Genomic DNA, 24,533 nt, shown 5'->3' with positions numbered 1-24,533 from the left:
CAGAGGCTGAACTTGGAGCAATGCAGCTGCAAGCCAAGGAGTGCCAAGGGCTGACAGTACTGCCAGAAGCTAGGGACAGGCAGGGAAGGATTCCGCCCAGAGTCTCAGAGGGAGCACGGCCCTGCTGACACCATGATTTTGGACTTCTAGCCTCCAGATCTGTGAGAGAATCCATTTCTGTTGTGTTAAGGCTCCCCATTTGTGGTACTTTGTTACACGGCCCTCGAAAACTCATGCACAATACACATGCCCTGCCTGGCTGGCTCCTTTCCAGAAGGTTTGGGGTGGCCTTGTCCACAGGTGCCATTGTTGTAAGCACAGTCCCCCCGCCCCCCCCCGGCCCCCCCACACACACCCCTGGCAGATTTCTTCCCATCCTCTCCTAGAGAGAGGTTGCTGGCTGTGTTCACCTGCACCATATGCCAGCAGACTGGCAGCTCTGGAGGCTGGCTTCATTACTCACTAGCTCTGTGACTTTGGGCAATTCCTTCACTTTGGGCAAATGTCTCAGCATTTTCATCCTTAAAATGGAGCTGGCAATAGTCTTTATCTCAAAAGGCCCTTGTGATGTAATGAGTGACGCACGGCCTCTGTGTAGAACCACGAGAAGCATGTGTGAGAGCTCACTGTCTGTAGTGTAGCTTTTACCATGTTTCCCACCCAGTGGCTATAGGATGCTTCACACACAGGCAGTGAATAAATGCTTGATGTTGATTTGATAAGGATTTGAGGAGCATTTTTTTCTACCAAAATACACACACACACACACACACACACACACACACACACACACACACAGTGATGAGTTCAGTCCTTTGTAGATTTTCCATTATACTTGTTTCTCAAACAGGACTTTAAAAGTGGCCTGTCTCATTTCTCCAAGAGGACATACGGATGGACAACAGACATGAAAAGATGCTCAACATCACTAAACATCAGAAAAATGCAAATACAAACCACAATGAGATATCACCTCACACCTGTCAGAATGGCTATCATCAATAAATCAACAAGCAACAAGTATTGGTGAGGATGTAGAGAAAATGGATCCCTCGTGCACTGTTGGTGGGATTGCAAATTGGTGCAGCCACTATGGAAAACAGTATGGAGGTATCTCAAAAATCTAAAAATGGAACTACCTTATGATCCAGCAATTCCACTTCTGGGTATTTTTCCAAAGAAATCCAAAACACTAATTCAAAAAGATATATGCACCCTATGTTTACTGCAGTACTATTCACAATAGCCAAGATATGGAAACAACAAAAATGCCCATCAAGGGCTGGCCCGGTGGCTCAGGTGGTTAGAGCTCCATGCTCCTAACTCCGAAGGCTGCCAGTTCGATTCCCACATGGGTCAGTAGGCTCTCAACCACAAGGTTGCCGGTTCAATTCCTCAAGTCCCGCAAGTGATGGTGGGCAGCACCCCCTGCAACTAAAGATTGAACATGGCACCTTGAGCTGAGCTGCCGCTGAGCTCCCGGGTGGCTCAGTTGGTTGGAGTGCATCCTCTCAACCACAAGGTTGCCGGTTTGACTCCCTCAAGGGATGGTGGGCTGTTCCCCCTGCAACTAGTAATGGCAAATGGACCTGGAGCTGAGCTGCACCCTCCACAACTAAGACTGAAAGGACAACCACTTGAAGCTGAACGGCACCCTCTAACAACTTGACTTGGAAAAAAGTCCTGGAAGTACACACTGTTCCCCAATAAAGTCCTGTTCCCCTTCCCCAATAAAATCTTAAAAAAAAGAAATGCCCATCAATAGACAACTGGATAAAGAAATTGTGGTACATTTATACAATGGAGTATTACTCTGTCATAAAAAAAAGATTGAAATCTTACCATTTGCAACAACATGGATGGACCTAGAGGGTATTATGCTAAGTGAAATAAGTCAGACTGAAAAAGACAAATACCATATAATCTCACTTATATGTGGAATCTGAAGAACAGAATAAACAAGCAAAAAAAAAAAAAAAAAAGCAAACCAGAAATAGACTCATGGATACGGAGAGCAAACTGATCGTTGCTACTGTGTTTCCCCGAAAATAAGACCTAGCCAGACAATCAGCTCTAATGTGTCTTTTGGAGCAAAAATTAATAAAAGACCCAGTCTTATTTTACTATAAAAGACCGGGTCTTATATAATATAAATCATATAATATCAATACCAGGTCTTATATTAATTTTTGCTCTAAAAGACGCATTAGAGCTGATTGTCTGGCTAGGTCTTATTTTCGGGGAAAACCCGGTAGATGAGAGGAGCATTGGCGAAATAGGTAAGAAAGGTTAAGGGAGTAGGAAGTACAAACTGGTAGTCACAAAATAGTCACGGGGATATGAAATACAGTATGGGGAATATTATCAATAATGTACAGACTTTGTAGGGTGTCAGATAGGTACTGGACCTAATAGGGGGATCACTGCATAAATTATATAAATGCCTAACCACTGCGCTGTACACCTGAAACTAATATAAAATAATACTGAATGTCAACTATAATTAAATCTATAATCTATATCTGTACCTGTGGTCACGGGATGTAAAGTATAGCACAGGGAATGTAGCCAATGGTATTGTTATGTAACAGCTATGTACAACGTCAGAGGGGTAGTAGACTTCAGGGTTATGAATGTCTAATCATTATATTATTTTGTAGACTTGAAACTAAGAGAAAAGGGAGCAGGTCCCATCTCCCTCTCACGGCCTGCAAGGGAGCTCCAAATAGAAGTGTTGACCATTGCCCTAAGGAGCCACCCTGAGGCATGGCCTGTGGAAGATGTACATGGGGAAGGTTGGGTGGGGGTGGTTGGGGGGATTCGGCCCTTCTAATGGCCAGTGGCAGCAAAAAAACAAGAAACCCATAAAATAAATAAAACACACACAAAAAAACAGATTAGATCATAAACCAAGTCATGAGTGGTCCGTGACGGTCAAGCGCTGAGTTCTAGGCTGTAGCACATAAGCACATAAGTCCTCTGTTATCCATACAGCAGCCCCCCCGCCCCCCGCCCCATCCACAGTGCTGCTTTCTGCAGTCTTCAGTTACCCGTGGTCAACGGTGGTCCAAAAATACTAAATGGAAAATTCCAGAAATAATTCATACATTTTAAATTGAATGCTGTTCTGAGTAGCATGATGGACTCTCTGGATGGGGGGGGGGGCATGAATCACCCCTTTTAGCTGTATAGCTACCCTCCCGTTTGTCACTTAGTAGCCATCTCGGTTATGAGATGTTTTTAAGAGGGAGGAAGGCAGAGGCCACAGTCCCATAACTTTTATTACAGTTGATTGTTATGTTTATTCTTTTATTGTTAGTTGTTGTTAATCTCTTACTGTGCCTATTTTGTAATTTAAACTTTATCATACGTGTGCATGTATAGAAATAGCATAGTCTACACAAGGTTCAGTACTATCCACAGTTTCAGGCATCCACGGGGGTGTCGGAATGCATCTCCCTTTCTCCCTCAGATAAGGAGACCGACAATAATTAAAAAGAAATCTGTAGCAAAGAACTATTAATTCATTCCTTCAGGTTATACAGTCACATGGTCATTTGCTTTGTTGACTTTTTCTTTATATCAAGAGCCTTTTTCTGGAAAATATTAGAACAATGTGCTGTGCCTCTGGCGGCCTTTTAAGAAAAGGGTATGAAACTTCCTCATGTTTCGCAGAGGGACGGTTTGGGCAGTGTGGGGATGCAAAGAACTAAATGCTGTCATCTGCTGTTGCAGGAACACTCCTTCCCTCAGGAAAGCCAGAAATGGGCATCTCTTTTCCCCAGCACCAGGTTCCGCTCTTTCAAAAATGTCTCTTTAGCTATTTATTATTACTGTTTAAATAATAGCTTTGCACCCTGTGGCTGCAGCAACCTGTGTGCAAGCCACGGAGAGAGGGCTGCCTGACCTTGAGTTTCTAGATTCTTAGCCACATATAGTGAGGCACGTATACTGCACTCCTCAAATCTAATCTCATGGACAGTGTGAAAAACAAAGACACAAGTTTAAGAGATGAGGTGGGGACATCCAGCAGAGTTACTTTGGACTTAACATTTTTTAATGACTTCCTTTGTGAAAGCCCGTTCCTGTGCTGGTTGGTCCAGGTAGGAAGCTGAGGGAACAACTCCTGGATTCAGGTCCATTATCATTGTTGGAGGCTTCCCTCTGTGGCGTTTGTGTGTTTATCCTCTTGTATCCCTCTTCCCAGTCACCCCACCCTCCCAGGGGTGACCACTGGAAAAGGTCTTGTGTATTCTTCTGTCTATAAGTATTCTTATAAAAGATATTGTTGGTTTGTGTGCAAATTTTTATAGCGTGGTGCAGGAGTGACTGCGGTTTAAAAGGTTAAAAATAATTGCAAAAACCGCAATGACTTTTTTTTTGCACCAACCTAATATTAAAAAAACGTTTGTAAATGGTATTTAGGCCATACATTTTATTGTTTCTGTTTTTATGCACAGAGTTTAGGGTCTATCTGTGTTGCCCTATGTGCGGCAAATCTGCATAAGACTCCATAGCAGGCACCCCCCATTTTCCTGCCCATCCCCCAGGGGTGTACGTACACCAGATTGCCTCCAACTTCCCAGCATACACACATGGCCTCAGGGAACGTTGTCCTGTGAGTCTCCGACCCCTGCATTGCAGTGTCTCTAGATACACATCCAGAAGTGGGGTTACTAGATGTAGGGCATACGTACGCTTGATTTGACCCAGTGGGCCAGACTGCCCAGCCACCCTCACACCAGCCGTGCAGGAGCAGTTTTAAACTCCCAAACCCAGCCAACAATGGGCCTTATCCACTTTCTGATTTATTGCCAGTCTAATAGTTGCACAAGGACACCCCATTACTTCTTTAATTTGCATTTCTCCAATTCCTCACGAGTAGAAACACGTCTTCAGAGCTCTGTTAGCATAAAGATACGTGAAATGCTTACATAGTCTAGCACAGGCCCAAAAGGCCAGCTGTCGTTGTTCTGCAAATATAAGCACCATTTAAATGTGGTTGATGTGATAATATTGTCTTGACACAAAACTTGTATTCTAGTGATAATTTCTGTTTTTGAATTATTCTTCATCGTTCGCCTTCTAGTAGGACTCATTCATATCTGTCCACCAAATACTTCTCTCCATTCTCACTGTCCCCACGTTGGTTCCTCCACCCTGTCAATGAGCCTCCTACAATCTCTACATTCGCTCTGGAAACCTCACTCCAGCGAGAGGGATCTTTTCAAACTCCTTCCTTCCTGCCCACGACTTGCCATTTCTCTTAGGATGAAGCCCTCACCTTAGCCTTCAGGGGCCACACCTGCCCACTGGGTCTGCTTCTTCTGGATCCCGGCTGCTGTCTTTCTGCCCTCTGGCCCCACTGGCTGCCTCTCTGGGGCCTCCAGTCCTGCCGCCCCACTCTCCACAACTCCCAAAGTCAATTCCTTCTTAATCGTCAAAGTTCAGCTCAAATATCACTGCCCCATCCCGAGACTGAGCCAGTTCTCCAGTTCTTTTCACAGCCCGTAAGTCATCCATAATCAAAGTCAATTCCAAAAGGGTCTCTTTCAAGTCCCTCTCCCTCATCTCACTGCCCTGAGGACAGGGCTGTGACTGCTTTGTCCCCTGCTCTCCTGCTTCCAGCACAGGGCTCGGAAGAGGTAGATGCTCAACAAATCCTAGCGTGGATGTGGAACAACAGAGACCTCTTTACTGCAGAATAATTTTAACCGAAGTGAAACACAATCCTACAACAGCCGGAGACACTGTCCCAGATGAAGGCCCTGGCTGGTGCAGCTGCTTATCTCCGGAGACCCAGCAAAGCCGCCTCAGGGGACCTTGTGACTCAGAGGAAGGCAGAAACAGAGGCCTTTGTGGGAGATAAAAGGGCTGCATCTTGATAAATGATAAAGTACAAACCAAAAATATAAAAATCTTACTTTGAACAGAATGTAGATGCTTTTAAGAGTGCCTAATTAAAACAAAATGAGGAAATCAAATCAGTGAGAAAAACAACTCTTCAAAAGGACAGGCTCCATTCTGACCCAGCTCACAGGCTGTTACCAAATTCTCTTTCCCTACAAAGAATGGGTATTGGCACCTTACCTTGCCTCCATGTGTTTCCAAAAAAACTGTTGTGTCAGATAATATCTTAAGTACTCTATTTAAAATAAGCACGACTGTATCACTAATTTTACAAAGACTGTTTTTGTTGTTGACATAAGAAATGCCCAAACCTGTAGACTTTTTATAAGAGTTTATTTGAGCCAAACTGAAGACAATTGCCTGGAAGCAAGATCTCAGATGCTCCTGAGAGTGACAGTTTTGCAATTCCTTCTATGCATTTGGAATTAAGGAAGGAAAGTAAGGAAGGTTACCTGGAGGTGGGAAAAAGCAAGGCAGGGATTGGAATACAGGACTGTTAGCAAGAATATGTGCTCCCTCGAGGGTGGTGATTTCAAAGGTGTGTTAACCTAGATGTGGAGAAACAATGGACAGGGCTTGCTAAAGGCAAAGATAAGCCTTTTAGTAAAAAGTTACATGACTACCAACCATGACCTGCCCAGCTAGAAATTTATGATCAGATCACCCTGTGAGGTTACTTTCCATAGCACCCCTTTTATCATCTACATTTTGAATCCTCGTGTATAGCAAATAAGCACGCCCCACTTTCATATTGATGTGAAGGGTGGTGGTCCTGGGGTACACACCTTCCCTGGGAGATTGCATCGAATTCCATGGTTTCAACTACTACTTCTACTGAGACTCCTTCTGTACATCCAGCTGCCTCCTGGACGTCTCCGATGTCCCCCAGCACCAAAGACTGTACCTGCCAACTCTGCTTCCTCCTCTTCTCATGAATGGCCTCCCCACTGACCCGTCACCTGCACTCAGGGGCCCCGAATGGACATGAAGGGCAGACTTCTAGGTCCTACATGCAGTAGGCAGGAGGGCCCTGGGGCTCGTGTGGCCAGCGATTCAAGGCTTAGAACCTGCTGGCAAGAGGAAGTGCTGCCTCCTGTGAGTATCAGTTGTCTGTGGGAGGCCGTGAAGCTGAAGCATCCCAGGCAGCAAGCCCACGGTACTGTGTATTCCTCTAACTTGGGCGTGGGTGGTGAAGGCACCAAACTTCAGGAGACAGACGCGGAGGGGGAGCCTTGTCCAGCCTGTCATACAGGTTGCACTTTATACCCTTCAACTGCTCATTGGGAGCTTCAGGAATAAATCAAACTGAGTTAGGTTAGGGTCAGGGTGAAGGTGAGGGTCAGGGCTAGGACTACGGTTAGGGTTAGGGTCAGGGTCAAGGTTAGGGTTAAGGTCAGGGTCAGGGATAGGGTCAGGGTTAGGGTTAGGGTCAGGGCTAGGGTTAGTGTCAGGGTCAGGGTCAGGGTCAGGGTTAGGGTCAGGGTTAGGGTTAGGGTTAGGGTTAGGGTCAAGATATCTTCATTGACCACCTGTTGGTAGACACGGACCCAGGGAAAAATCCTGAGACTGAAAAGTCTATCTCCATTAGAAGAGAGCAGAGAAAGACTGGAGAAAGAGGCAGGCTAAACTGTCTGGCAATTAACAGAGTTTTTTAAGGGAAATTTACATACAAGGCAAATTTTGGGCAATAGCAAGACAAAGTGGATATCCCCCATGCTACTTGGCAGGTGATAAAAGAATTATATAGAACAGAGCAGGATGGAAATGGATTCGGTGAGTGGCTCATCCCAGATAAGGGAAATTGCCTTACAGGCTCGTCTGGGGGAGGGCAACAGCCTGTTCCAGGAACCAGCAGAGGGGAGAGGTCAGTCGGCCTTCTCTAAGGGGATTTACGGGAAGCAATTTCTGTTCTGGCCCAGCTCTCGCTCTCGAGTCCGGCAGCGGTCACATCGTGGAACACTCTCTCTTCCACATCACCTTTTGAAAACCCATTATTTATTACTGGGTACCCCTTTGTTGCCAGATCCCCTGTCCCACCGTGAGCGGCAAGAGGGAGAGCCCTGGTCGTCTCCTCACTGATGCAACCCAGTGCCCAGGAGAGGATATGGAGAAGCACTGACGCACTGGGGAGTAAAGGAACCGCACAGCCCTGCATACGCACGTCTATTTCTCATCCAGCTGCTCTCAAGAGTCAACGTGCAGCCTCAATACCACCATTTCTTTCTCAACCTCCCTCTTTGTCAACTAGTAGGCAAAATGGCACGATCAGACCAAAATATGAGATCCTTTCTCCTTCTATAAAAGCACTGATTTTATCCAGATATAAATGCTACAGCTGCCCTTTGCATGCCATGTTATTGCAAGAATGTGTTTCTTGGATATGAAGATGTTAGCAGAGCTTCCCTGGCTAAGAGTCATTTTCTGTGTTTCAGGTTAATTCAAAAAAGGAACGTAAAGTTGACCTGGTGTTCACCACAGAGCGTTATAACCCAGAGGTAAGCTGTCATAATTCACGAAGTCGCTTATAAGAAACTCACATGAATTTACTTTTTAAAAAGTGAGACTATTGGTGGGGGGTGGGGGGTGGGAGATGAGGGTAAGGGGGATCAAATATATGGTGATGGAAGGAGAACTGACTCTGGGTGATGAACACACAATGGGATTTATAGATGATGTAATACAGAATTGTACACCTGAAATCTATGTAATTTTACTAACAATTGTCACCCCAATAAATTTAATTTAAAAAAAAATGAGAATATCATTCTATAGGGACATGCAGGGTTTTTGTTTTTGTTTTTCCTGTTTTTGTTTCCTATTTGTTTTCAAGAACTGAAGAACAGAGCTAGGCAGGAGCTCAAGATTTCACTCCTTCAGCATCATGGCCTTATGCAGGGTTGCATTTAAAACAGTCCACACAGCCAGCCATCACTCCCTCCTTCCTTTGCCCTGGGAGGGAATTTCACAGCTCCCTTTGGTACCCCTCCTTAGCACCTCCGAGTTCTTAGAATGACTCACTTTCAAATGCCAGCCTGTTTCTCTTCCCGTCGGCTGGTGACATTTCTCGTTAGCAGGCTGGCATAGCATGAAGCCAATTCCACAGGCTCCTGTCCATAGAAGCATTCTGAAAAATAGAGCAGGACCAGTGCATGCCATAGGCTTTATTGGTCTCTACAATTCTTACTAAAGCAGGCCATGGTGTGTGTTTCCGTTTCCCTGTTTTCAAGAAGAGAGTAAACAGAAAACTCATACAGAAATTAGAACCAGATGAGCTTCCATTTGCTGGGCGAAGCTGGGAGGCAGCAACGGGTGGAGTGGAGACCAGCCCAAATTCCCTGTGTGGTGTGGTGTCGACATGGCCGGAAGAGCAGGCAGCAGCCAGCATTAAAGTATGCCAGGGTGGCAGAACTTCGGAGGGGAAGCCATGACCCCTGAGTCTGATGCTTTCAGAAGAGTGCTCCCCAGTATTCAGAAACAAGTCTGAACGAGACAACACTGTACTCTGACCTTGCTAATTAACCTAAGAATTAAAATTTTTCTTAAAGCATGATTTCTAGTGTTGCCAACTGAAAGTGTTAAAGCTAAAGGGAAAACAATTACTAGATTATTTTGACCAACAATATGTCTCTCTGAAGAGCACAGCTAATTGCAACATTCCATTTCAGGGCACAAGGAGAGTTCTTTCATCTCCAGACAACAGCTTTGATTCTGCAGAGCTGTTTTGGTAGGGGAGACGGAAAGGAAAACAAAAGGGAGCGGTACCCGGCTCTTTTTCTTTTCTCTGGAAATGGCTGACATCAAAGGAGAACGTGTACCAGCCCTGTCTTCTGCCTTTGATAAGCCTCTTCTTGCTGCTCCTTGCTTCTCTTTTTCTGTGTGGCGCTATTCATTAGGATTTTAGTGCACCACTGGAATGTCCCCTTATTCAAAAGCAGCACTCACAGGAGGAAAAGTTGCCTTTGGAAAGGCCTTTTTCAGTTTTTTTGAGTTAATTCTAGAAATTGGTGTATTACGCAGATCTAATTTTGATTACAGTTGTTTTCTTGTGGGCTTTTTCTTTCTTTCTTTCTTTTGGGGGGTTGTTGTTTCAATTGGGACTCCCCCCAGTTTAAGAGATTGATGATACGTGCATTTTCCTGGGGATATGTTCCCTGGCTTTTATTGTCAGGTAATGGAATATGTGACGTTCGGGAGGAGCACTGTCCTAGCAATGAGTCACACATCTGATGTCTGCTTGAAGCATCCACTTCCCAGCTCCACATGTCTCTGGAGTGGAAAATGAGGAGAAGTGACCCCAGAATGCTCAGTCCATGCATACTTAGGTGTTAATGCAAACAAACATCCCTTGGTCACTCAGGTAGTTGAATTAGTCCTGTTCGGGTGAGCTCTGCCTCCACGTCTCTGGATGGGGTCTCAGGGTACAGAGAGGGAGTTAGCACAGGGCAGAGCTTTGGCATCGGACAGACATGAGCTCAAGTCCTGGCTTACCACTTACAAGCGTGACACACGGAGTAGGCTCCTCTTTAAACTTCAGGGTCTTAATCTGCAGAATTGTAATAAGGAGACCAGACTCATAAGGCAGCAGCAGACGTTGTCATTTCGGTTAATAGGAACCAGTGTCACCTTTTGGTTCAAGTTGGCAAGCTTGAGGTCCAACTAAGCATTATGTTGGTCCACAATAGAGAGTGAAGTGCTGGAGGTCTGAGCCAAGCAGTACTCAAGAGACATCAATAGTGTTTCTTTGGAATAGGCCCAGCATTGTTTTATAATGACATCATCGGAAAGCAGGAGTTTAAATGACAGCAAAGTGTGAAGGACTATTGTGTTCAGCTACGAGCACAAAAATCACTTTCCACAAAGCAAAGACCACTACATCTGTTGATGCCAGTGCCTTACGTGCTATGTGCAAGGAAATTCTCAACCGTGTGTGTGTGTGTGTGTGTGTGTGTGTGTGTGTGTGTACTGGGGTGGGTGGGAGTGATAAGGCACCAATCCATTTAATTCCAAAATCTTTATTTCAGGAAGGTGAGGAACGTTTGGGGAAATGTTCTGCTCGAGTGTTTTTCAGGAATGAGAAACCCAGACCGGCCATTAATGTCACGTGTACACGGTTTGTTGAGAAGAGCAAAAGACAACAAGAGGACTACCTGCTTTACAAGCACATGAAGCAACTGAAAACCCCCTTGGAGGTAGTCAGCATACCTGGTAAGAACCAGTATCTGGAATTTCTATATTCAAGAACATATGTAATCACTAAATCTTAAAAAGAAGGATCATTTAAATTTTTATCCCCCCCCCCAAATGGCCCTCTAATCCTACTGTAGAATGTGGTACACCTCATTTTTTAAACCAGACTCTGAAGTATTGTTTTCCTGTCCTTTGCCTCCAGTATACTGTAGTATCTGCGCCCTTGTAACCTCCCCACTCCCCAGCCCAGATGAGGGCAAGGCCAGAGGTGAATCTCCGAGGCATCGGCACAGGTCTTTGCCACAGGACATGGACACAGGGCTGCAGTTGTCTGGGCTGAGTCCAGAACCTGAGGTGACATTTCTGGTGGTGGCTTTGGACACGAGGTGACGAGACACCATGCAGGGCCTCCGCTATGCCCATATGGCTTTCTGCCTGAGGATTGAGCGAGTTGACTGTCTCCGGGCTTTGCTGGGAGGCTGCAGTGGAGTCAAATTTATCTTGTTTTAGGTCAAGAGCTAATGGGCAGCGGTGCCATCTCTCATAAGAAACAAGCTCTGCCCTCTGAAGTGACCCAGCTGACGCGCAGTAAAGCTCCTTTGTTCTGGCACTCAGCAGCGTGTGTGGGCAGCAGCGGAGCGCGGCACTTACTGGCAAATCTGATTTGCAAAACCACACAAGTAGTCTCTGGACTCGCACTTGGGTATTAAGGCTGACATCTGCCTGCCACAGCACTTCCCGTCCCACACTCTCACAGTTCACTGATTTGCCCAGAGGTTGTGACACGCCCCTGTGAACAGGGGAGGACCTAGTCTCCATTCTGTGCATCTGGGCCCCAGCAATTTATTGAGACTGAGTGTTCTTAAAAACCTGGGGGTGGACCATGGCTCCTTGCGTTTCTAACATTCAGAAGCTTGGATAAGTCTCATTATAGTTGTCTGACAACTCCGATTAAATCCTGTTTCAAATAATTATGAGGAACAATTCAAAATCTTATGTGATAGAATTTGTTAATATTGAGCACTGCCTGAAATAAACGGGCTAATGATGAATAGTTAAAATCTACTGTTATTTAGGGATTTTTTTTTGCTCCCCTTAAGCAGAAAAATTGGGGAAATAGGGTTTTATGTATTCTCCCTAAAACACAAATTTTGGAAATTGTATGGGACCTGTTTGACTATTAGCCACAGAATCACTAGGTTTTGGATACTTTTTGATAGTACAAGTTAACTGGATCATATTCGGTTAATAAATCCTAGGTGCCCACAAGGATCATTCTACAACAAATCTAACCTACTGTGGCTACTGTAAAGCTGCAAAGCCAGTTTTGAATAGAGGGCACCTTTTCATCAACAGAAGTTCTCATGCCACTATTTAAATTCAGTGAAGACATGTAATGGTGCTATTCATAGCCTGTCTGTGAACATACAATTATCTACTTAAATCTGAAGAGGTTTGGTTTAAGATAAAGTGCATCAAAACTGTGGCGATATCCTTGGAGCACCCAGTTCAAATCTCAGCAGACTATACTCAGTATGTCATCAGTCATCAGTTTCTCTACCATGGTTAAGTGAGAAGATCTAATCCCTTTCAGGATATCCTTGCTCCACACTGTTTTCCCCCTAGAAAAGTAGTTGTCTGGTTTTCATTGAGTAAAACCTTTATTCCTTCTAATGAATTCATAAACTTCTGATAGATGAGCCCAAGCATACTGCATACGAAGGAAAAGACTGAGGACCTGGGAATAAGCAGCTCAAGTCCCATCGCCTGATTCTAGAGCAGTGGCCCTAGCATTGACACTTTCAAATGTCCTCACTATTCGCCGTGTTTAGTGTGACTAATTTATCTTCTCACAAGTCCATGAACAGTTACATCATAAATTAATTATGTGCTAAGATTTGAGTTCTTCAAAGTCACAAGAGGTCATCTATGAATCACTGTATCCTTACCTCTAGCAGTAGTTAATATTAAGTAGGTTTTTAAATTTTCTTTACAAGTGTTTGCTGAATTAAAAAGATTGCAGGTCCAAAAACAATACCACACAAAAAGCCCACTTGATTTCTTCATGTGCTCAAAAAAAAATAAAAAAAATAAAAAGAGAGCGATGCTACAAATATATTGCTTAGCTTTAAAGACAAAGATCACAGAAGGACAAAGCCATCTGGCAGACTGGCAAAGACCATCACCTTGGCTGTGAACCCAAACCAGAGGTAATGCGGGGAAGATAACTGATACATGTTTCAATCAATCTAATTACAAAGTGCTTCTCAACTAGGGTTTCCAGGCGGGAATTCCCGCCTGTTCTCAGGAATTTTTTTCTCTTTCCCCTTCCCGAATCCTGAGATATAAACTGTTTTCTGTTCTCCACGATGAATCGTTACCACAAAGTGACGGCCGATACTACCAACCACCTGGGTTCAAGGAGCCGATTTTCCCAATTTCCTGGCCAACTTTTCTCAGGATTTGGGAACAGGAAAGCAGGAAAAAAATCCTGAGAATGGGTGGGAATTCCCGCCTGGAAACCCTATTCTCAACTAACAAGATTTTAGATTAACTTTGAGTATCATTATAGCTCTTACTTCACATTTATATAGCACAGTAAAAAGCCCTGAAATTGCTTTATAGCTTTACTTAGCAGGGCAAGTTGAAGTCTGTGAATTTCCATATAACGTAGAAACATACAAATCATGCTGAAGGTCTTGCTGTGAAAGAGCTGACTGATGTGACTAAGCTTAAGCCCGTATTTCATTACTGAAACTTCTGAAATTTTGTCCCCAACATGCCTTAATGTTATCGTTTTGCTCACAGACAGTCACGGGCATATTGATCCCTCTCTGAGACCCATCTGGGAGTTAGCTTTTCTTGGAGGCTCGTATGTGATGTGGGAAAAGACAACGCAGTTCTCACACTACTACATGGCACAGCTCAGCAGCCTGAAGCAGTGGGTAAGAAAAACTGAAGATTAACTTGTGCCACAAGAGATACAACCAAGGCAGTATGCTTAGACTAAGTTAATGTGAATTTCTAATCTCATGGCAACAGTTTTTTGTGTTTTTTTTAAGATTTTATTGGGGAAGGGGAACAGGACTTTATTGGGGAACAGTGTGTACTTCCAGGACTTTTTTTTTTCCAAGTCAAGTGTTGTCCTTTCAATCTTAGTTGTGGAGGGCGCAGCTCAGCTCCAGGTCCAATTGCCGTTGCTAGTTGCGGGTGGCGCAGCCCACCATCCCTTGCGGGAGTCAAACCGGCAACCTTGTGGTTGAGAGGTCACGTTCCAACCAACTGAGCCATCCAGGAGCTCAGTGGCAGCTCAGCTCAAGGTGCCGTGTTCAATCTTAGTTGCAGGGGGCGCTGCCCACCATCCCTTGCGGGACTCGAGGAACTGAACTGGCAACCTTGTGGTTGAGAGCCCACTGGCCCATGTGGGAATCAAACCAGCAGCCTTCGGAGTTAGGAGCATGGAGCTCTAACCGCCTGAGCCACCGGGCCAGCCCACATGGCAACAGTTTTAATTGCATTTCATTTTCCAATAAATATGTGAATACCTACAGTGGACCAGGTATTATATTAGGGACTGAGGACATAGCAGCGAACAAAAAACACAAGGTAGCTATCCTGATGGAGATTCTACCTAGTGTAGCTATCCTAGTGAGAGAAGAAAGACAGTGAACTAATAAACAAGTAAATATGTATCAAATGGTGGTAAGTGCTATGTAGGAAAATTAAGTAGGGAAAAGGGAATGCAGAATATGTTCAGAATTACTTCTTACATAGTCTAAATAAGGCCTCTCTGATTTGATCAGAGATGACACTGCAACAGAGGCCTAAGGAAAGTGAGAGGGAGCCACGCTTCCACAAGGGAGGAGAATTTTAAGCAGAGGGAACTGAAGTAGCACAGTAGCTGCTGGGTTGGAGAAATAGCAGTGAGCTAGTGTGGCTGGAACAGTGACAAAGGGACTGTGCCAGGAGGTGAGATCAAATGGAGGGGGCCAGTTATGTAAGGCCTGGAGGCCATTCAAAGGACCTCTCTCTTACTCATCAGAGGGTTTTTAGCAGAGGAGGGACATGATCTGACTTACAATTGGATCACTGGCTGCTTTGCTGAGAACAGACTGTAGAGACAGGGTGGAAGCAGGAAGACCAGTAAAGTATTGCAAGAACCTGGACCGTAGTAGTGGGGGAAGTGATGAGAAATGTTTGGACTCAGGATATAGTTTGAAGATAGACCGATAGCATTAGCTGATGGGTTGGATATGGACAGCAGAGAATGAGAAAAGTCAAGGACGAGTCACAGGATTTTTTGGCAGTCACAGTAACTGGACAGGGAGATTTTATTTACTGATTGGGTAAGACTATCAGAGGAACTGATTTCAGGGGGAAATTAGCTTGATTTGGGGCATACTAAATTCCATAACCAAGTAGAGAATTTATATAGTCTTCTGGATATGAGTCTCAAGTTCAGGGGAGAGGTCTGGGCTGACGTCATCACCATGTAGATGGTATTTAAAGCCACAAGACTGGATGAGATCACAGAGAATGAGTGAGTTATATAAGGACTGAGTCCTGGAACATTTCTAACTTTAGAGGTTGGCGGTATGAGAAAAGAGTGTTTCAAAGATGAGGATGCATAGATTGTGTCAAATGCTGCTGGAAAGTCGAGGGACATGACGACTGAAAACCGGCCATTCGATTGAGGCAGTTGCAAGTCAATGAAGAGCTTATCTACGGCTCTCCAGCACAATGTGGGCAAAGCCTGACTGGAGGTTCAGGAGAGAATGGGAGGAGAGGAAGTGGACCCTCCATCTCTTTAAAAAAAGAATTGGCTATAAAGGGGAGAAGAAAGGGAGTGGGCAATAGCTGGAGGATGGGTGAGCATTGGGTTGAAAGGCTTGTCTTCTTACTGCTGTCTTCTTAGGTTGGGAGATTTAATAGCATATTTATATGTTGACGAGGAAAAATCCAGTAGAGGGTCAGAGTACGACTTGTAGGAAAGAGAAGGAAGAATTGTTGGAGTGAGTGTGCCTGAGTAGGCCAGAGAGGATAAGAGCAATCCCGGAGATGAGCTTTGACAGGAGAGTTGACCTGGAGGGCAGGCAGAGGAGAGGGGCCCAGACGCTGGTAGGAGGGTGGGTACGGCGGTTGTGGAAGTTCTATTCAAACTGCCTCTGTCTTCTCAGTGAAAAGCGAGGCAAGTCATCTGCTGAGAGTAAGGCTGTGTTGGGAGTGCGTGCACATGAGCCTCACACAGCACTGCAGGCCCCTCAAAGTCTGTGGTCCTGATTTAGAGGACCAGTCACTGTGTGATGTGGGTACGCAGCAGGCAAGTGTGATGGAGAGAGAGGGGGCCATTTCCAGAGCAAACAAAATCCACTGTTCTGAGAGAGGCGAGCTAAGCCAACCGTAGGCACAAATTCCTAAAAACCATCTTCTTCACGGATGTGAGAAGCAGTGGGCTCAGCCCTGGATGGCTCTTCAGTTAGCACCTTCTGAGTGCGAGGACTCACCCAGCATCGAGTCAGCATTACCGTGTTTCCCCGAAAATAAGACCTTCCCCGAAAATAAGAGCTACCCCAAAAATAAGCCCCAATTAAGATCGTCAGCCACACGGACGCATTTAGTACATTATGACGATGTTCCAGAAGAAGATGACATGACTGTATTTGAATAAATGTAGATTGTACACGAAAAAATAAGACATCCCCTGAAAATACACCCTAATGTGTCTTTTCAAGCAAAAATTAATATCAGACCCGGTCTTATTTTTGGGGAATTAAGGTAGTCATGCCCAAAATAGTTCGGTGTGCTTTCTAGAGGCCACTTGGAAAATGGACAAGACGTAGTTTTTCTCTTTACTCCTCAAAATGAATACATTTCTTCCCCTTTATAGTGTGCCTTTTAATAGAATTTTAATAGAAATTACCACTTAGTTGGTAGTTGCTATTTAACTAGATCAAACTTCCACCTTCTCTCTCATCTACCAAGATGATCATATCCTCAATAAGAGGCTTTACCTTAACTGAGAAGTCAGGGGGAATTTTTCTTGTTTACGGTATAGAAAATGGTGTCAAGATCATTTAGAACTAATTGTTGACGAACACTCAACAAGAATATGAGATGGACACTCAATAGGAACAGATCACCAGACACAGCAGAGAAAAATTAGGATCTCTTAACATCAGTGTTTTCCTCTCCTCTGCAGTTGTAGATGACACATTACCAAACTAACCCCCAGGACATACAGTTCAGCAACAGAAGCCCCGTTTCGCTCTCATTCTAGCCAGTGCATCATCGGCCCATTAATCTCTCAACCAACTGCAAATGGGAACCGTAGGAACAAATGTAACCGTGGAGTTAAGAAAACAAAAAACGCTGACTGATCAGAAACAATGTCCCTGATTAGAAGTTTTAGATTTTTTTTTTTTTTAACCTTGTGGGGTTTGGGTTTTAGATAAATAAATGAATGAATGTGCAGCTGACTTGCTGGGTCACCCATAGCAAATCACCCATTAATCTCTTAGGGTCTATTAAATGGGGCTTAACAAATTTATGGAAGTCCTTGAAACTAACCTAAATCTAAATCACGGCAGCAACTGCGAAACTTGGTTTCAAGGTTGATATGCATTTCAGCTTAGAGTTCTCTTAAAGAAAAGCATGCACATATCCACATAGATTTTCAAATTCGGCTATTGGGTGGCCACTGAAGATTCCCATAATCTTTCAGCAAAAGAAGCAACTTTAAAAGGTCACTAAAATCCAGGTAGCGTCCTGGGACACTAGAAGCAGGACGGCAGGGCTGACAACGCCAGACTGCCCGGCTCAGAAGCAGGAGCGACTGGAGGTGCATTGTGACACAAGGTAGCTCAGGAAAGTACAGGGCTTAGAGTTTTTGCAGAGGCTCTGGGTGTGCGTTACTATCTTTACACTCAGGGGTAAATTCGCCTTTTAACGCGACTATGTAAGAAAGTGCAGGCGTATAAACTCACAGCCCCAAAAGAACAAAGCTTGAGAGAAGAGTGGGCTACGTAAGAAAGCACTGAATACAAACATAAAATAAGACCTATCTTACCGGCACAATTACGGCTTTAGAGCCAAAGAACAGATGTCATTCCCAAACCATTAAGGATCATGCCAAGGGCAGGGGAGACTTGCTGGCTCGAGAAAAATAAATGGTTAAGGGCTTTCCCTACACCCTCAGCCTTTCATATGAATTGAGAAAAGTAAGACTGAGTGTTGTTCCAGCTCTTATCAGTTGATGGCAGCTCCTGTCAGCACCCCAGCTGTCTGACCTGCAGCGGCACATTATCCATCAGCACAAGTCCTACCTAACTAGAGGCCCCACTGGCCAAGGTGCATGACAGAAACCATCTCATCTGTCTGTTTTTCAGCGAAATCTATTTTCATAGTATGTGTCAGTAACCTAAGCTTACTCTCTACTAAAACCACACAGGTCTGCTAAGGATCACTCTCTCTTTTTTGGGGAAGGGAAGTAGGGGAGGGGTAACAAGTAAGTAAAAGGGGACAAACAAAACACTTCCAGTCTGTCTCTCCGAAGAGTACAGTGCTGAGTTACCAGAAAATGTAACAGGGAATTGTCATCAATTTGGACTGTAAGGATTTGGCCTTTGTGGTGATTTGAATAGAAGCCAAGGAGATTATTTCTGAATAATATTCAAAATAATGATTTCTTGGCAGACCTCAACTTGGTGAGGTCTGCCTGGAATACCTTGGCAGGCTGGGATGTGCAATGTCCCCTCTGCAGTTCTTTAATAAGCTCTGCTTTTTCATTGGGTTTAAGGGTGCTTTCTCCTGGAGGAGGAAGAATCCATAAAAACAGAAATGGGAGAGTCTGCTTCAATCACTTTACTGAAGAAGGTCTTCATTAAATGGAACAGGGTTTTATAATAATCCAAATTTTTGTATTAAAAAATGGGTAACACTCTGTGTATTTAGCAGAATAGTTTGTCAAATGGAGTTGGAATCCCATCATTTGTTTCAAGCCTTGCCTCCTTTTTTGCCCCAAATCTGGAGACTGCCATGATCTCCTTCAGAAATGCTACTTTCGACAACAGTAAGAAGGCATTGACCTGAAAAAGTACTGTCAGTTTATAAGTAAAACTAGTTTTTAAATTACAACAATACATGGTTAAGTCAGGCCTTGAGAAACAGTGCAGATAACACGGAAGTCTGAGATAAAAATCACACAACTCAGCAGCCTGCTGAGAACCATTTCCTTCCAAGGTCAAGATAGTCACCAAATGAGGGTGGAGCAAGGCTAAAAACACCCCCAAAGCCAGCAATGCCCGGTTGATCATTGGGGCCTCTGGAAATTGTTCGTTTATGAAAGAGACACTGAATTTTCTCTCATGAATTCTCTGACTTTGCAGGCAGCTTGTGCCGCAGATATTTGCTTTGAACATTTCACATGTACACTGCCAGACAGGAGGGAAACCTACCCAATGATGCAAAGACACCATAGAAAAGCAGTCAATTTCTGATCTACCCAGGTCCTCTCTTATATCTTCTCCCTCCAGCACTCTCCCCACCTGCTGGAAATCTCATGGTTGGTAAAAATCGCCATCAATGGAAGCAAATGGGAGACAAAACTTAAGTTCTTTTGCTTGTCTTTGCTTTTTTATATTCTTTAATAGTCTCAATAAAAACCTGGTAGAGTAAAATTATAATCTAAGTTGAGTTTATTTTTTTAATTTCTTCTCTTCCATTTTTACTAGAAAGGGATAAGCACCCTTGCCCACCATGCCACCCCCGCCCCCCGCCAAATAAAAGAAACAACCCAGGAAGTGTCGAAAACAAAATAGAAAATTGGTTTAGATACTAGTTTAGAGGAATCAAGTGAATGAGAGGTGAGGAAGACTGCTGGCCTCCCTATACATATCCAGGCACTGGTGTTAGAGGCAGCGTGGGAAGGAAGGAAGAATGTGGGCGGAGGAGTCAGTAGATCCAGGTTTGAATCCCCACTTGTCACTTAGTTGCTGTATACTTGTTACCTCCCCTATAGAACCAGGCTCATGATACACACTCTTGCGAGGCAGTCAGGAGCATTACATGAAGACATGTATAAAGTACCTAGCACAGAACCTGGCCCACGGTGGCATTCTAGAAGTCCTGGTTGCCCTGCCCCTTGTCACTGCCTGGCATACCAGGGCTACCATATCAGCTTGAGGTGCATATACAGTATTGAATTCCTAAGCCTGTCAAAAGATTCTCCCTGTCCCCACTGACCTTAGCCTCCATCAAAAACCACAAACATGGGCTAGCCACATGGCTCAGGTGGTTGGAGCTGTGCTCCTATCACCGAGGTCGCTGGTTCGATTCCCACATGGCACAGTGAGCTGCGCCCTCTACATCTAAGATTGTGAACAACAGCTCTCCCTGGAGCTGGGCCGCCATAAGCAGCCAGAGGTTGGCGTGGGCTGCCATGGGCTACTTACTGTGTGCTGCCATGAGTGGCCGGGATCTGCCGGCCGGCGAGAGCCGCTGTGAGCTTCTGTGAGCACAGACTGCCTCAGCCAGGGGGAGCGCAAGGCTCATAATACCAGCATGGGCCAGGGAGCTGCGCCCCACACAACTAGACTGAGAAACAACGGGCTTGAACCGGAGTGGGGGGGGCGGGTAGGCAGAAGAAAGAGGAAAACAAAAAACAACCCACACACATTAGAGAGAAAAAGTGATAGACATTAAGGAGATTTTCATATACCTCAGTGATAAAACAACAATAAGTGACTCCCATATCTTGACGCAGGATACTACCAAAGGGAAATGAGGCTAAAATCAAAGAGGCAGCAGGAGATTCAAGGCATCGATTCAACACAAACATTTATATAAGATAAGCCTTCCAAATTCTGAGCTAATATAAACCTACCCTGTTTATTACTCACTCTTTTTTTCTTTCTCTAGAAAACAAATGACAATGCAATTGATTTTGATTATACTGTTCTACTCCATGAATTCCCAACACAGGTAAAACACAAAATTATATATAGAATTGTTTTCACCAGAAGTTTTTGCGTATCATAATGTTTTTGAACTCTTTATTTCCTAGGAAATCATTCCCTGTCGTATTCACTTGGTCTGGTACCCTGGCAAACCACTTAAAGTGAAGTACCACTGTCATGGGTTGCAGACACCAGAAGAAGCCTCTGGAATTGAAGAAGGCTCAGCTGTGGCACCAACAGAGCTTAGTAATTTCTGAACAGAAAAAAAGTCTGCTTATCCCAAATTCTAAACAAAATGACTGTACTAAGTAGCCTAAATCAGTATTCTAGTAAAATAGCTAAGGTATAAGGCATTTTAATAATTCGGGAAAGCCTATGATACTCAAAAATTAAAAGATGTCAAGATTTTTAAAAGATAATATATTTCAATGAATGCAAATTGTGGGAAAAATATTATCTGTTTAAAAGGAATTTTACTATTTTTTATGATTTCAAGCAAGTATTCTTTTTTAACTGATAGGTACTTTTAAATAAATGTTTATATTTCTAAATAAAATGTTTAAATGTGCTTGTAGAGATTTATCTATGTAGGCAAAATTTGTGCTAACCTGGAATTAAATGAATTCTGAATATTGCTTAATTCATATTTCACAAATAAAAATATAGAGTGTCTCACAGATAAAACTGAGTGTCTTCAAACATGTATTAAATGTAACAGTGATACAACTGAAAGTAAGTATAACAAGTGTTAACAATTTTCATTTATAAGGACAACTTGCACCCAGTGCCCAAGGCAGGAAGAATTGATCCAGGAATTATGGCCATCACTTGCTCTGAAAATTAGTATCGTTTAATGGAACACTTATATCCATGTCTAAAAACCTTTAGCCAGGTTCCTTCACCAATAATTGGTTAGGAAGCATCAGCCTTAAAATACACCAAAATATTACTTTTAAGTCTGCACTATTAGAAAATTGGGAAAGTTGACACCAAAGAGAAAAATTTAAAGATGTGGATTCTTACAAAATAAAAATAAGATGGATGATACTGCTACTTTTTAGTAGATCTAGTTTATATATTTTTCTAGTAAAACCCCAACCCCTTTGCATTCATCTTTACAACATCCACTTGATTTAAAGAACTATAAGGATTCTGAAGCACTGAAAACAATCATTTAAAGAAAACATCAGATCTCCCACCTATGTGATAACACAGAGATAATACTTTTTCTAAAAGATCAATCTACAATCATTCAATCATGCCAAAACCAAATGATAAACTCTCTCTAACTGAAGTTCCCTAAATAATCTTCAAAGAAGGTCCCAAGAGCATTATAACCACATATTCAATGTCCTGTGATCTTTAATCACTCTTTTAGTACCCCATTAAGTGCTAGAAAAGGGTTGCAGCTTTTATGAGTCTTAGCCTCATAAAAGCATTTTTATTAGTGAGATTAGACTCAAAATAGAGGACTCTAAGGTAATCTTCTAACAGATTTATTTCAGTATAAGAGATTATGAAGGGGGAATTCTACACATACAGACAACATACAAACACAATTACCTAATTTATCAATTTACAAAACCCACAAAAGCTAAACCAACTACAAATTTCTCAATATCACCATTAGAACATCTTTTCTAGCACAAACTCTAAAATTGCTGATTTGATTTTACTACTACTGATTTTGCTAGCTAACAGCAGAGAGAAAATTACTTCACGTTCCTTGACATAAAATGAGAAACTCTAAATTCCCTCTTTTCATTAAGAGTCTATATCTTCTGAATCACTCTGAGCCAAGAAGTTATATACAGCATCACTCCTGTTCTCTTTAGAACTTCCAGAATTTTAAGACATACAAAATAGTATCCGGATTTTGTCTACATTCCTTTTGATTCTACACATAGTTTCATTTTTCCTGCCTGAATTATGAGCTGTTAGAAGTTAAATTCTTCTGAAAGTCATTTGGAAGTTTCTGTATTTGTCCTTGAATGATAGTCCTTCATAACATACGAGTTTATTACATAAATTTTTCTCGGAACCTGTTCTGTGATTTTTCCTAGCTTTCAAAGTGCTACAATTACCTAACATGCTGCCTGGTACTTATTTGAATGGATAAATGAATGAAAGCTCACAATAAATTGCCTTGAATACAATTAACTATTTCGATAATGCACTCCAGTGTTATTTATTTGAAGTCACTTTAAGCAGCAATTAAAGCTCTAATTCAATCATTTATAGTTACTTAGCAATGCAAATAGCTGTCTTCTGCAAAGGAATGTACTCCTACATGTCACAATTTACTACTACCTGGTGGCTGCCTAGTTGTATTGCCATCAATTTTAAGGCTCATCCAGATGTCAAAAAAATTAAAATAAGAAAAAATCCTAAAACTTTAGAGTTTATTACATTTTAGTGATTTTACAATTAAACAATCTGAGAGTAAGCAAGGAGGAAAATGGTAACAAAAAATTGACTGTATGGGGGCCAATCCAGTGGCTCAGGTGGTTGGGGCGCCGTGCTCCTAACGCAGAAGTCGCTGGTTCGATTCCCACATGGGCCAGTGAGCTGCGCCCTCACAGCTAAGATTGTGAACAACAGCTCTCCCTGGAGCTGGGCTACTGTGAGCAGCCGGAGGTTGTTGGCTGTTGTGGGCCGCTGTGTGCGGCCATGAACGGCTGGGGAGCTGTCCTACACAACTAGACTAAGAAACGAGGGCTTGAACTGGGGGAGGTGCAAAAAAAGGGGGGGAAATTGACTATTTCTTCAAAGGTAGTTATCAAACTAAGAACCATTAGCCCAAACTCCACACAAAAGAATATTAATAATAGCACACACCTGAATAAACCAGGTGAATTCAACCAGCATCCATTTCACGTGTTGAAGGTGCAGGCAGTACTGCAGTAGTCTTGAACCTGTACATTATAATCACGTGGAAAACTTTTGATCTTGACCCAGAGAATCAGAATATCTAGGGGTTGGCCTCAGTGTTTCTTTTTAAAGCTCCCCAGGTGATTAATTTAACAGTGTGGCCACGGCTGTTAATCAGGGCAACACTGCCTAGGGCTGCTACCATTTTCCAACACAAGTCATACTGTCTTTCTTTAAATTAGCGAACAATTATCTCTCATAATAGAGTATAAAAAAATCCTCATTTATGAATAATCCCATTAATTTCTTTCTCATTACAGACTTTGGCGGTACATGCTCTCTACCACCTATAAGCAAACTAATGACTTAGCAAGAGGTGTGGGGCTGATCCCGGGTCTGTCCCGATGTTATCCTACTCTAGTTACTCCCACCAACTGCGCCTGTGTCGTTGCCTATAAAATGTTGGTGTTGGGTTAGCTATCTAGGCAGTTTTCTGACACTATATCCTTATAACCACAATTTTAACAAGTTAAAGCATCAAAATTTATCTTACTTCTAATATTTCTGACTGCTGGTAATAGCCAGAACTATACTAAATTCTAAATTCTATTT

General features: G+C 43.2%; 1 protein-coding gene across 2 annotated transcripts in view; it reads left to right on the top strand.

The window, feature by feature from the left end:
- Window positions 1–23,213, top strand: part of RARRES1 (retinoic acid receptor responder 1) — a 32,551-nt gene extending 9,338 nt beyond the window's left edge. Inside the window, exons 2-6 of one of the 2 annotated variants that reach the window (XM_019731951.2) lie at window positions 8,343–8,405; window positions 10,932–11,115; window positions 13,906–14,042; window positions 21,013–21,075; window positions 21,158–23,213. In XM_019731951.2, the coding sequence (XP_019587510.1) occupies window positions 8,343–8,405; window positions 10,932–11,115; window positions 13,906–14,042; window positions 21,013–21,075; window positions 21,158–21,307 (597 nt within the window). In that variant the 3' untranslated portion in view covers window positions 21,308–23,213. Of the gene's footprint in view, window positions 1–8,342; window positions 8,406–10,931; window positions 11,116–13,905; window positions 14,139–14,603; window positions 15,067–21,012; window positions 21,076–21,157 lie in introns of those variants that run through there. The other variant, XR_012494549.1, reaches the window with a different exon arrangement.
- The last annotated feature ends 1,320 nt before the right edge of the window (window positions 23,214–24,533 follow it).

This window comes from Rhinolophus sinicus, linkage group LG01, assembly GCF_036562045.2.
Source record: "Rhinolophus sinicus isolate RSC01 linkage group LG01, ASM3656204v1, whole genome shotgun sequence".
Taxonomy (NCBI): Eukaryota; Metazoa; Chordata; class Mammalia; order Chiroptera; family Rhinolophidae; genus Rhinolophus; species Rhinolophus sinicus.
The sequence above is the reverse complement of the archived record's forward strand: the minus strand, read 5'-3'. Positions and strand labels throughout refer to the sequence as shown.